We start from the raw sequence: 12830 nt of genomic DNA, 5'->3' as shown, positions 1-12830 counted from the left end.
GAGATTAATGTTTATGCTACATGTACTTCGTCCCTCAAATTCCTGTATTTTGAGAATGTAGTTTTGCCATAACAGAAACGTTGGTCTGTTCCATGGAAATGATCAAATGAAAATACAATCCGTGCAGGAAAAATTATTTGACGTGGACCTATGTTGAGTAGAGAAAAGTTGACACAAGAATTTGAAATAAGCCTCTTACCTATTTCTGGTGGCCAGGATCAGTTCATGGAAACTAAAGGCCACCATCTCCACCTAAACACAAAAGCTCAGTAATCTTCGTTACTGTATTTGCAAATTCTTCCGCATACAATGACAATAATTACGTTTAATTCCAAGCAAGTTGGAAATGACTATATGAATCCTCACCACACCACTTTAAAATCAATCTTCAACTTTAAAAAAAAATGGCTGAAAATTTAATTTGCTTATAGCATCAGCACCTATTATTGGGTATTCATTTGTGTTGCAAGAACGGAAGACGTTTACATAAATGTAGTTTGAGAAATTAGTAATGGCATAAGCAGCAAAACATTTGAAATCACAGATAAGCAAATCAACAGCCTATTACTTGTAGAGGCTATGTAACATCAAGTGAGGTTCTCTTGCCAATGGATAGTCCAAAAAGGGAAAGAAAAGCTCGCTAAATTTATCAATGACACATGATTGTTTCAAGGTATTACACGCTGTTGTTATCAGAATACCTAACTGAGGCAGCAATGATGAGAAGAGCTGATACAACAGATGAGACGAAAGTAAAAGCAGATACTACTTCTGTCTAGCTTGAACGTTAAAGGCATTTAATTGTTCAAAACACAGACTATTACTATTGAATGAAAGTCCAGCCAATAATGAATACCATATTTATGCAAGTCAACTGAGCAGCTGCAGCATCATATGGAGGAAATGAATAAGACAGTGAAGGTATTCATTTCCATGTGAGGAAGCAGCATCTGATATACTGTGAAGTAAAGGCAAAGGGGTTATTTTTGTAACGCTTAAATGTCCCACATCAGAATAAGCTAATGCGTACACAGCTGAGAGCTGGTATATAGGCGGATGCCCATTTAATTATCAAAGCATACCTTTCTCGGCCTTTTGGCTAAGATCAAGTGTAGTATCTGTTCTTATCAGTTTATTATCTGATATGTGGGCTATCGGTCCACACGATATTAACTCAATTTTTCAAGGGGGAAGGCACATTAGGATAGCTTGCTATTTGGGTCTTCGCGTGTCGCTTGGGCGTTGCACTACAGCCCAGGCCTGGCGCACCCCACCAAATTTAGTCCAATATTTATCTTGTCGGCGCAACAAAGTCGTCCGTAACTGCTTTGTTAAAACCTACCAAGTCATTCGATGCTTGCTACAAACACCCTTTATATTTGAAAAGTATATTTACCTTCATTGAAGTAACTAATTTTCCATTTATCCCAAGTGGTATACAAATTACTAACTAATTCTGACGCAAATTTATTCTCATATATTACATGAGAAATGGTATTTTTGTTTAGGAGTACTAGTTTTTTTTTATCTTTCTATCTTTTTATAGATGGGTTGGTAAGTTTTGTTTTATTGATGGCTTGCTAAGTTGGTATATTCATTCATTTTCAGTTTTCAAATCACAATTCAGACCATTCAACTGGAGAGGGATGAATTGGTTGTTAAATTTGCTTAGAATTTTTCTTAGTAACTTTACATGAATATATGTAAAGTTGAGTTGTCATTGACGAAAAATATTAATCCGTGCTCAACTTAGGTAAGAAAAATGTTCGTGGAGCTATGGTTGAGTAGAAAAAAGTCGATCAATCATCATTACACAAGAATTTGAAAAAGCTTTACCGGTTTTTGGTGGCGAGGAATTGATGATATATAATGTGGATCCACTACTGATTAGTTCTTGGGGCTTCCAGTTTATGGCAAGGCGGGTGAAATCTCAAGTATAAACATTAAACAACACCTACACCTTAATCCCAAGCAAGTTGGAGTCTACTATGAGTCCTCACTTTTTATGTCGATTTACTATCACTTTCAACATAAGTAAATCGAGGAGAAACCTTAAATTTGCTTATAAGCATCAACATCCATTGTTGGGTATGTGTTCGTGATCTAAGTTCTAACTATGAAAGCTGTTCACATAGTTTGTCGATTTTAGAAATTAGTAATGGCAAAAGCAGCAAAACATTTTAAAACATAGATAAGCAACTAACGACTTATAATGATAAAGGTTACCTAACATCAGGTGAGTTTCTCTTTGCCAAATGCCAATGGTTATCTGAAGATGGGAAAAGGCAAATCTGGTGAATAATGGAAACATATTAATGGTTGCATGATTAAATTGAGTCTAAAGTTTTCTTGGGAAAACCAATCCATTTACAGTTACTAACACCAAAACTGCATGTATCAAGAAATAATTGCACATTCTGAATGTTAAGTCATTTAATTGTTCAAAAGATTAAACATATTTTCTGTTGAATGAAAGTCCAGCCAGCTGCCAATATTGAACACCATATTTATGCAAGTTGTTTAACTGAGCAGCTGCAGCATCATATGGAGGAAATGAATAAGAGAGTGAAGGTATTCATTTCCATGTGAGGCAGCATCTAATATACTGTGAAGTAAAGGCAAAGGGGTTATTTTTGTAATGCTTAAATATCCCACATCAGAATAAGCTAATGCGTACACAGCCGAGAGCTGGTATATAGGCGGATGCCCATTTACTTATTAAAGCATACCTTTCTCGGCCTTTTGGCTAAGATCAAGTGTAGTATCTGTTCTTATCAGTTTAATATCTGATATGTGGGCCATCGGTCCACACGATATTAACTCAATTTTTTAAGGGGGAAGGTCCATTAGGATAGCTTGCTATTCGGGTCTTCGCGTGTCCCTTGGGCGTTGCACTACAGCCCAGGCTTGGCGCACCCCACCAAATCTAGTCCAATATTTATCTTGTCGGCACAACGAAGCTGTACGTAACTCCTCTACAGCACAGGCCTGGCGCACCCCACCAAATCTAGTCCAATATTTTTCTTTTCGGCACAACGAAGTTGTATGTAAATGCTTTGTTAAAAGTTACCAGTTATTTGATGCTTGCTACGAACACTCTTTACATTTTGACAAGTATATTTACCATTATTGAATGAACTAATCTGTAATTTTCCATTTCTCATGTAATATATGAGAATAAATTTTCGTCAGAATTAGTTAGTTTGTTTGTATACCTTAGGGGTGATATACAGGCACAAGAATTTGTCAGAAAGTGCTTGCTATTAAATCTTGGATATAAAGTTGAAGTGTTGAAGCTGAAAAAAAAGTTGAGGTGCTAGGTAAACAATTGCTACTAATAACTTTCTTCTCTTAAAATGAATGAAATATCCTTAAACCTGTTAATCATAAAAGGTCACCATATGCGTAACACTAGGGTGTGAGATTAATGTGTATGCTTCATGTACTTTGTCCCTCAAATTCCTGTATTTTTAGAATGTAGCTTTGCCATAACAGAAACGTTGGTTGTTCCATGGAAATGATCAAATGAAAGTACAGTCCGCGCAGGAAAAATTATTTTTATTTGACGTGGACCTATGTTGAGTAGAGAAAAGTCGACACAAGAATTTGAAATAAGCCTCTTACATATTTCAGGTGGCCAGGATCAGTTCATGGAAACTAAAGGCCACCATCTCTCCACCTAAACACACGAAAGCTCAGCAATCTTCGTAACTATATCTGCAAATTCTTCAGCCTACAACGACAATAATTACGTTTAATTTCAAGCAAGTTGGAAGCGACTATATGAATCCTCACCACGCCACTTTAAAATTAATCTTCAACTTAAAAAAAATGGCTGAAAATTTAATTTGCTTATAGCATCAGCACCTATTATTGGGTATTCGTTTGTGTTGCAAGAACGGAAGACGTTTACATAAATGTAGTTTGAGAAATTAGTAATGGCAAAAGCAGCAAAACATTTGAAAACACAGATAAGCAAATCAACAGCCTATTACTTGAAGAGGCTATGTAACATCAAGTGAGGTTCTCTTGCCAATGGATAGTCCAAAAAGGGAAAAGAAAAGCTCGCTAAATTTATCAATGACTCGTGATTGTTTCCAGGTATTACACGCTGTGTTATCAGAATACCTAACTGAGGCAACAATGATGAGAAGAGCTGATACAACAGATGAGACGAAAGTAAAAGCAGATACTACTTCTGTCTATCTTGAATGTTAAGGCATTTAATTGTTCAAAACAGAGTCTATTACTATTGAATGAAAGTCCAGCCAATATTGAACACCATATATATGTAAGTTGTTTAACTGAGCAGCTGCAGCATCATATGGAGGAAATGAACAAGAGAGTGAATGTATATATTCATTTCCATGTGAGGCAGCATCTAATATACTGTGAAGTAAAGGCAAAGGGGTTATATTTTGTAACGCTTAAATGTTCCACATCAGAATAAGCTAATGCGTACACAGCCGAGAGCTGGTATATAATCGGATGCCCATTAACTTATTAAAGCATACCTTTCTCAGCCTTTTGGCTAAGATCAAGTGTAGTATCTGTTCTTATCAGTTTAATATCTGATATGTGGGCCATCGGTCTACACGATATTAACTCAATTTTTTAAGGGGGAAGGCCCATGAGGATAGCTTGCTATTCGGGTCTTTGCGTGTCGCTTGGGCGTTGCACTACAGCCCAGGCCTGGCGCACCCCAACAAATCTACTCCAATTTTTATCTTATCGGCCCAACGAAGTTGTTCTTAACTGCTTCATTAAAAATTACCAAGTTAATTTGTGCTTGCTACGAATACCCTTTATATTTGGAAAAGTATATTTACAATTATTGAATGAACTAATCTGTAATTTTCCAGTTCTCATGTAATATATGAGAATAAATTGCGTCAGAATTAGTTAGTTTGTATACCTTAGGGGTGATATAGAGGCACAAGAATTGTCAGAAAGTGCTTGCTATTAAATCTTGGATATAAAGTTGAAGTGTTGAAGCTGAAAAAAAGTTGATGTGCTAGGTAAATAATTGCTACGAATAACTTTCTTCTGTTAAAATGAATGAAATATCCTTAAACCTGTTAATCATAAAAGGTCACCATATGCGTAACACTAGGGTGTGAGATTAATGTGTATGCTTCATGTACTTCGTCCCTCAAATTCCTGTATTTTGAGAATGTAGGTTTGCCATAACAGAAACGTTGGTCTGTTCCATGGAAATGATCAAATGAAAGTACCGTCCGCGCAGGAAAAAATATTTTTATTTGACGTGGACCTATGTTGAGTAGAGAAAAGTCGACTCAAGAATTTGAAATAAGCCTCTTACCTATTTCTGGTGGCCAGGATCAGTTCATGGAAACTAAAGGCCACCATCTCTCCACCTAAACACACGAAAGCTCAGCAATCTTCGTAACTGTATCTGCAAATTCTTCAGCCTACAACGACAATAATTACGTTTAATTTCAAGCAAGTTGGAAACGACTATATGAATCCTCACCACGCCACTTTAAAATTAATCTTCAACTTAAAAAAATGGCTGAAAATTTAATTTGCTTATAGCATCAGCACCTATTATTGGGTATTCGTTTGTGTTGCAAGAACGGAAGACGTTTACATAAATGTAGTTTGAGAAATAAGTAAAGGCAAAAGCAGCAAAACATTTGAAAACACAGATAAGCAAATCAACAGCCTATTACTTGTAGAAGCTACGTAACATCAAGTGAGGTTCTCTTGCCAACGGATAGTCCAAAAAGGGAAAAGAAAAGCTCGCTAAATTTATCAATGATTCCTGATTGTTTCCCGGTATTACACGCTGTGTTATCAGAATACCTAACTGAGGCAACAATGATGAGACGAAAGTAAAAGCAGATACTACTTCTGTCTTATCTTGAATGTTAAGGCATTGAATTGTTCAAAACAGAGTCTATTACTATTGAATGAAAGTCCAGCCAATAGTGAACACCATATATATGTAAGTTGTTTAACTGAGCAGCTGCAGCATCATATGGAGGAAATGAATACGAGAGTGAAGGTATTCATTTCCATGTGAGGAAGCAGCATCTGATATACTGTGAGGTAAAGGCAAAGGGGTTATTTTTGTAATGCTTAAATATCCCACATCAGAATAAGCTAATGCGTACACAGCCGAGAGCTGGTATATAGGCGGATGCCCATTTACTTATTAAAGCATACCTTTCTCGGCCTTTTGGCTAAGATCAAGTGTAGTATCTGTTCTTATCAGTTTAATATCTGATATGTGGATCATCGGTCCACACGATATTAACTCAATTTTTTAAAGGGGAAGGCTCATCAGGATAGCTTGCTATTCGGGTCTTCGCGTGTCGCTTGGGCGTTGCACTACAGCCCTGGCCTGGCGCACCCCACCAAATCTTGTCCAATATTTATCTTATCGGACCAAAGAAGTTGTTCTGAACTGCTTTAGTAAAAATTACTAAGTTAATTTATGCTTGCTACACCCTTTTTATTTGTATGGTAAATTTACCATCATTGAACGAAGTAATCTGTAATTACCATTTATCCTAGCTGTATACAAATTGCTAACTAATTCTGACACAAATTTATCCTCATATGTTACATGAGAAATGGTATTTCTGTTTAGGAGTACTAGTTTTTATGTTATCTTTTTATGGATGGGTTGGTAAGTTTTGTTTTATTGATGGGTTGGTAAAGTTTAGTTGGTATATTCATTCAGTTTCAGTTTTCCAATCATGATACAGACTATTCAACTGGAGGGGGGTGAATTGGTTGTTAAATTTGCTTAGAATTTTTCTCAGTAACTTTACATGAATATGTAAGTTGAGTTGTTAACGACGAAAAATATTAATCTGTGCTCAACTTAGGTAAGAGAAATGTTCGTGGAGCTATGGTTGAGTAGAAAAAAAATCGATCAATCATCATTACACAAGAATTTGAAAAAGCTTTACCGATTTCTGGTGGCGAGAATTGATGACATATAGTGTGGTTCCACTACTGATTGGTCCTTGGGGCTTCCAGTTTATGGCAAGGTATGCAGGTGAAATCTCAAGTATGAACATTAAACAACACTTACACCTTAATCCTAAGCAAGTTGGAGTCTACTATATGAGTCACTCAAAAACTTTTTAAAACATAGATAAGCAACGGCTTATAATTGATAAAGGTTACCTAACATCAAGTGAGTTTCTCTTTGCCAAATGCCAATGGATACCTGAGGATAGGAAAAAGCAAATCTGGTGAATAATGGAAACATAATAATGATTGCATGATTAAATTGAATCTAAAGTTTCTTGGAAATACCAATCCATTTACAGTAAACTCGAATATTACTAACACCCAACCTGCATGTATCGAGAATAATTGCACATCTTGAATGTTAAGTCATTTAATTGTTCAAAACATTAAACGTAGTCTTTTCTGTTGAAAGAAAGTCCAGCCAGCGGCCAATATTGAACACCATATTTATGTAAGTTGTTTAACTGAGCAATTGCAGCATCATATGGAGGAAATGAATTAGACAGTGAAGGTATTCATTTCCATGTGAGGCAGAAGCATTGATATACTGTGAAGTGAAGGCAAAGGGGTTATTTTTGTAACGCTTAAATGTCCCACATCAGAATAAGCTAATGCGTACATAGCCGAGAGCTGCTATGTAACCGGATGCCCATTAACTTATTAAAGCATACCTTTCTCAGCCTTCTGGCTAAGATTAAGTGTGGTATTTGTTCTAATTAGTTTAATATCTGATATGTGAATTATTGGTCTACATGATATTAATTTAAAAAGATGGCTTGCTATTTGGGTCTTTGACATGGTCATATTTGTTTTTTTGCTAATTTGATTTAAACGATTTTATTCCGGATAACTCACATTTTTAAATTAGAAATTCTACACTTTCATTGAACTAAATCTGTAATTACCATTTATCCTAGCGGTGTACCTATTTTACAAACGAACTCTCGAACGCAAATTTACTGTCATATATTACATGTGGAATGGTAATTTTATTTAGTATATAATTTTTTCTTTCTATACTAGCATAGCTTTTTATTGATGAGTTGATGCTAAGTTAAGTTTTATTCATGGATCGCAAAGTTAAGTTGGGTATAGTCAGTTTTCCAATCTTGATTTCAGACCATTATACTGGATGAATGAATTGGTTAAGTTTGCTTAGAATTTTTCTTAATAGTTTTACGTGAATATATGTGAAGTTGATTTGTTAAGGACGAAAAATATAATCCGCGCTCAATTTACGCAAGAAAATATTCGTGGAGCTATGGTTGAGTAGAAAGAAGATGATTCATCGTACCCAAGAATTTGAAATAAGCTTTTACCTCTTTCTGGTGGCCAGGAATTGATGATATAGTGTGGTGCTATTACTGATTGGTCGGCTTGCAATTTATGGCAAGACAGGTGAAATTTGTTTCGAATTATGATCTTTTGTTTCATACCATGAACACACTGGACCATCTCTCCAACTAAACACACACACACACACAAAAAAAAAAAAAAAAAAAAAACGAACATCTAAATGGAAGCTGATTCGACTATTACTTGTCTGGTTGAAGTCTTCGTTACTGTATCTGCAAAATCTCACGTATAAATATTAAACACTTACACCTTAATCCAAAGCAAGTTCTCTACTACTGGGTATGTATTCGTGTTGTAACTATGAAAACTGTTCACGTAATAGTTGATTTGAGAAATTAGTAATGGCAAAAGCAGCAAAACATTTTACAACAACTTAGATAAGCAACAGCCTATAACTGATAGAGGTTACTAAATATCACGTGAGTGATGCTTAGTCCAAAAGGGAAAAGAAAAAGACTTGCTAAATTTATCAATTACTCATGATTGTTTCAAGGCATTAGACGCTGTGTTGTCAGAATACCTAAGTGAGGCAACAATGATGAGAAGAGCTGACACAACAGCTGAGATGAAAGTAAAAGCAGATACAACTTCTGTATGTTCTCTATTTCCACAGGGTACGTCCCACACAGGGTGACCATTATTTGAAACAGCACTCTGTTTGTCTAGTGGAAACAAACAGCTCGTGTCATGTTGTTTTCCTTCCACGTTGCAGCGTAGAAACAAATCAGGTGAAGAAAATTCGACTCTTGAAAATCCGTGTCCTAGTGGCTGCCAGCAAGAAGTCGGGATGTTACAATAAAGTTGAAAAGCTTATAAGAACAGATGTACATGGCTTCCAACTTAAACTTCAGAAGAATAAAATGACTTGACTACCTTGGATCTTAATCGTATTTAGAGACTCCGACATAATTTTTGAGAATCGTTTACGTGATGTACCTGATAACGCGCATGTAGAGGAAGTTCCATGTGTATTTCCAGTTCATCCTTCTGGTGTGATGTTGCATTTTGACCCACTTCCAGATGAACCTCAACAAGCGATCGGTTTGACAGAAATGAGGGCAACTCTAAATTTGTATCTCCAAATACAGCAGCATCCGTGAAAACTGCACCAAATTTCGGACACCAACTAGTTTCAGATGAAGAGTTGCAGCATTAGAAATTGATAGAATTGGATACTATTTACCACCGCGCTGCACAATGTGTTGTAGCTCAAAAGGATCTGCAAAGACTCCAGAAGGCAATTTTTCAACAATTATCACCTCACAAGATTTTGGAGGCCTGGAAATGGACTCTGATGACATCTTCAATCTGAGAAATGATGATAGACGCCGATGGGAGCCTTCACCAATCAACTTTCGATGTAAAGCAGACAGCCTTGGTGCAAATTTGAAATTGCCTTGCAGCGATACACATGCACTAGACAGTATGTCATGTGCAATGAAATCTTCAAAGTTTGAGTCTACCAAATTGTCATGTTTACTAAAATAGGACTTTGCAACATATTTATCAAGATAAGGTGCATGGACCTGAAGAAGATGGGGATAAAGTAAACCTGGTGAATAACGGAAAGAAATTAATGATTGCATGATTAAATTGAGTCTAAAGTTTTCTTGGAAACAGCAATCCATTTACAGTTTTTATGTAAATTCGGATATTACTAACACCCGAACTGCAATTATCGAGAAAAAATTGCACATTTTGATACTGTTTAGCAGCTTGATCACTTACTTCACTTAATACTGCAGTATCGAGACATGAGCTGATCCTAGCAATTAGTATCACTGTGATGATCATTGCTAAATGTCGTGCCAGAAGATCATGATGTTCCATAGTAAATCTGAGAAGGTTGGATAGAAATTAAGCACTGGCCACATTATACACGTAGAGATATTGGATATATTATACATTACACTTCTAATAACATTAGCGGGATGTGCCCAATGCCTTAGTCCGTACTATGATACACTCTATTTTTGTTCCTTTGACCTTCAAGAAACGGTAAGGGATCACAGGTAAAAGAGCATACAAAAATTTTCTTAAGTGAAACAATTGTTTCCAACATTCAAATTGCTCACCACTTGTTTTTACAAATACAAGGACACACTATTTACAGTTATTTTCACAAAAATATTTGGAACACTTTGTTGAGTTGAGCGATTATTTGAAGCTTTTATCAAAAACTGAAGCTTCTGTAAAGAACTGTTACTATAGTGATCAGTGTGGCCTATCAAAATGCAACTGTACATGCCATACCATCCAGGGTGAGCTTCATCGCACTCAACTTTTGTTCTCTACTGCATGTTATAGATAAAATATAAAATAGTTGTTTCTAGAGTGCAATGGGGTATACTATTTTTTAATACTTCAACAGTTGCAGGTGAAATGTTCCACATCAATGAAGGAGCAGCAACAAGATATGTTAGAGCTGCCTTTAATCTTAAGGCAGCCAAGTAGTCCACTCAGAGAATATTAAACAACTACAGGGGAAGTTGTCACTGTGAAGACCTTCTGTAAAGCAGAGTAATAGATTTTTTATGCAAGAATAAAAAGAAAGCCGAAAACTTGATGAAGAAAGTAAGATACCAGTATACCACTATATCAGTGAATAAGATCTATATATTTGAATAAGCTTATATATTTTTGAACAGAGAACAACAAAACTGACCCTTCTAGAGAAATGATGATCAGATTACTGGAATAGAATATGTCACGTCCGAGTTTTCAACTGTTGAAATTTAATTCCCGGGTAAACGACTGATGGTTCTCAAAATAAATGTGCAGCTTGTCGCTGCTTTTAAGTGACTTTCTTTGAACTGGCATTGGTATAAGACACAAAGGAGAATAATCCGAGTGTTAATTTTCTCGTTGACCAACATCAACAGTGATGACCTTTTAACATTGTAACTTGCCTATAGTTGTCATTATGAACACCCATTGCAAAGCAGGGTAGCCAATATTACTTCCTTAAATGATTCAAAACTTCTACTATTTCGGGAAATAAAATATGTGAAAAGAGAGATCTAACTAAATTCAATTACTAATTTAAAAGCAAAGAAAAAAATATCAATTATCTATTACAATTGTCAGTTTGTTGTGTAGTTGTGTACCATTAGAATTCATTATGAAGAAGAAACACAAAGGGAAGCAGAAAATGAGACCTCACGTAATTGATTTAAGCAGAGTAATTATTCAGCCTTTGAAGACATTTTTACTGATTCTTTCCATGTGATTACAACAACATTCCCAGTGAAATCCCACAAAGCGGGATCTGGGGAGGGTAGAGTGTACGCATACCTTACCTCTACCTAGGGAGGTAGAGAGGCTGTTTCCAGGAAACAAGCAATTCAAAATAGTATAAAAATCCATGGAAAAATACTCTTTCCATGTGATTGTACAAGGAAATACAAAAGGCACCAATGGAAGCAAAAGAAGAAAGAAGTCTTAAAATTGCATGTTCAATTCAAAATCCATAAGCTTGTAACACAAAATCAACAGAAACTCGCAAATCTGAAAAAAGCTGAGTACACGTAACATTCATGATTCCAATTCCAACTTAATGTCTCAGATATTGTAAGGAAGGTTATGAAAACCAATTATGCAGTTCATTCTTCCTTGTTGTCATACCAAATAAAAGCAGGAATAATTACAAAAAAATATGAAACCATTCTAACATAAATGAAATACCAACAAAAGAGTGACAACAAGCAGAGCAAGATGTCAAAGAAAGCACAATTTTGTTTGTCTCAGGAATGAAAACTCATTTTGTATTTCTAACTTTTAACACCAGATACCAAGAAAAACAGTAGGCTACATAGAAAGAGAGTGCTTCATTCAAGCATTTTCACAAATAGGTAGAGAGCAAAACCTCTTCAAAAGCTAAATATTATCTCTGTCATAGTCCTTATTGCTTAAGAGAAAACACAAAGAAGCTACCATGCTATCAAAGATGAGAAGAAAATAACAATACCAAAATTGACTCCAATATAAAATAGAGAAATTTACCATGATTTCAGGTGAACTAACAATTGTTTTCCAAACAACATCAACATATTAACCATGCTAATACAGTACCTGATAGATTTAAATGAAAAATGGATAATAAAGAAAAAAGATTCAATTTTTAGTGCCCTTAGCGTGAAATCCATCATTAAGATACAATCTCCAAATGTTAACAGAAGAGATAACAAATCCCAGAGCTCAAAATGATGAAAAAAAATACCAGAAATGGACACTTACTAGGAGATTCCAATCACCAATGTCGTTTTTAATTAGGCTGATGTGCGTTTTGTAGGTGAAGGAAGAACTGTTGCAGCAAATTAGATCCTATTCCAAGGGAAAAGCAAGTGTATTGAGCTGAACCGAACCGGACGATTTACATATATTTTTTTTCTTTTTTAAATATAATAATTTGTTAGATTTATATATTTAAAATTAACAAACATGAGGAAGAAAAAAGAATACTTGGA

General features: G+C 35.5%; 1 protein-coding gene, 4 non-coding genes and 1 pseudogene across 8 annotated transcripts; 5 read left to right on the top strand and 1 right to left on the bottom strand.

The window, feature by feature from the left end:
• The first annotated feature begins 1078 nt into the window (after nucleotides 1-1078).
• On the top strand, nucleotides 1079-1274 carry LOC132638846 (U2 spliceosomal RNA). The gene has a single exon (XR_009581918.1). It is a non-coding gene; the product is annotated as a U2 spliceosomal RNA (small nuclear RNA).
• A 1451-nt stretch (nucleotides 1275-2725) lies between these two features.
• LOC132638843 (U2 spliceosomal RNA) lies at nucleotides 2726-2921 on the top strand. The gene has a single exon (XR_009581915.1). It is a non-coding gene; the product is annotated as a U2 spliceosomal RNA (small nuclear RNA).
• Nucleotides 2922-4510: 1589 nt separating this feature from the next.
• Nucleotides 4511-4706, top strand: LOC132638845 (U2 spliceosomal RNA). The gene has a single exon (XR_009581917.1). It is a non-coding gene; the product is annotated as a U2 spliceosomal RNA (small nuclear RNA).
• Nucleotides 4707-6185: 1479 nt separating this feature from the next.
• LOC132638844 (U2 spliceosomal RNA) lies at nucleotides 6186-6381 on the top strand. Its single transcript, XR_009581916.1, has one exon. It is a non-coding gene; the product is annotated as a U2 spliceosomal RNA (small nuclear RNA).
• Nucleotides 6382-7675: 1294 nt separating this feature from the next.
• On the top strand, nucleotides 7676-7786 carry LOC132638853 (U2 spliceosomal RNA; annotated as a pseudogene).
• An 870-nt stretch (nucleotides 7787-8656) lies between these two features.
• LOC132635326 (uncharacterized) lies at nucleotides 8657-12757 on the bottom strand. Of its 4 annotated transcripts, none has more exons than XM_060351659.1 (5): nucleotides 12601-12757; nucleotides 10093-10201; nucleotides 9548-9890; nucleotides 9301-9467; nucleotides 8657-9132 (listed from the first exon to the last, which is right to left on the bottom strand). In XM_060351659.1, the coding sequence occupies exons 2-5, from the start codon at nucleotides 10192-10194 to the stop codon at nucleotides 8842-8844; spliced, it is 903 nt and encodes a 300-aa protein (XP_060207642.1). In that variant the 5' UTR covers nucleotides 10195-10201; nucleotides 12601-12757; the 3' UTR covers nucleotides 8657-8841. The 4 variants fall into 4 exon arrangements, with proteins under 4 accessions (XP_060207642.1, XP_060207641.1, XP_060207643.1 ...); XM_060351658.1 differs by lacking the exon at nucleotides 12601-12757 and adding an exon at nucleotides 12436-12585; XM_060351660.1 differs by lacking the exon at nucleotides 12601-12757 and adding an exon at nucleotides 12367-12425.
• Nucleotides 12758-12830: the final 73 nt, after the last annotated feature.

Source organism: Lycium barbarum, chromosome 4, assembly GCF_019175385.1.
Source record: "Lycium barbarum isolate Lr01 chromosome 4, ASM1917538v2, whole genome shotgun sequence".
Lineage (NCBI taxonomy): Eukaryota > Viridiplantae > Streptophyta > Magnoliopsida > Solanales > Solanaceae > Lycium > Lycium barbarum.
Note: the sequence above shows the minus strand (reverse complement) of the source record. Positions and strands in the feature narration are given on the sequence as shown.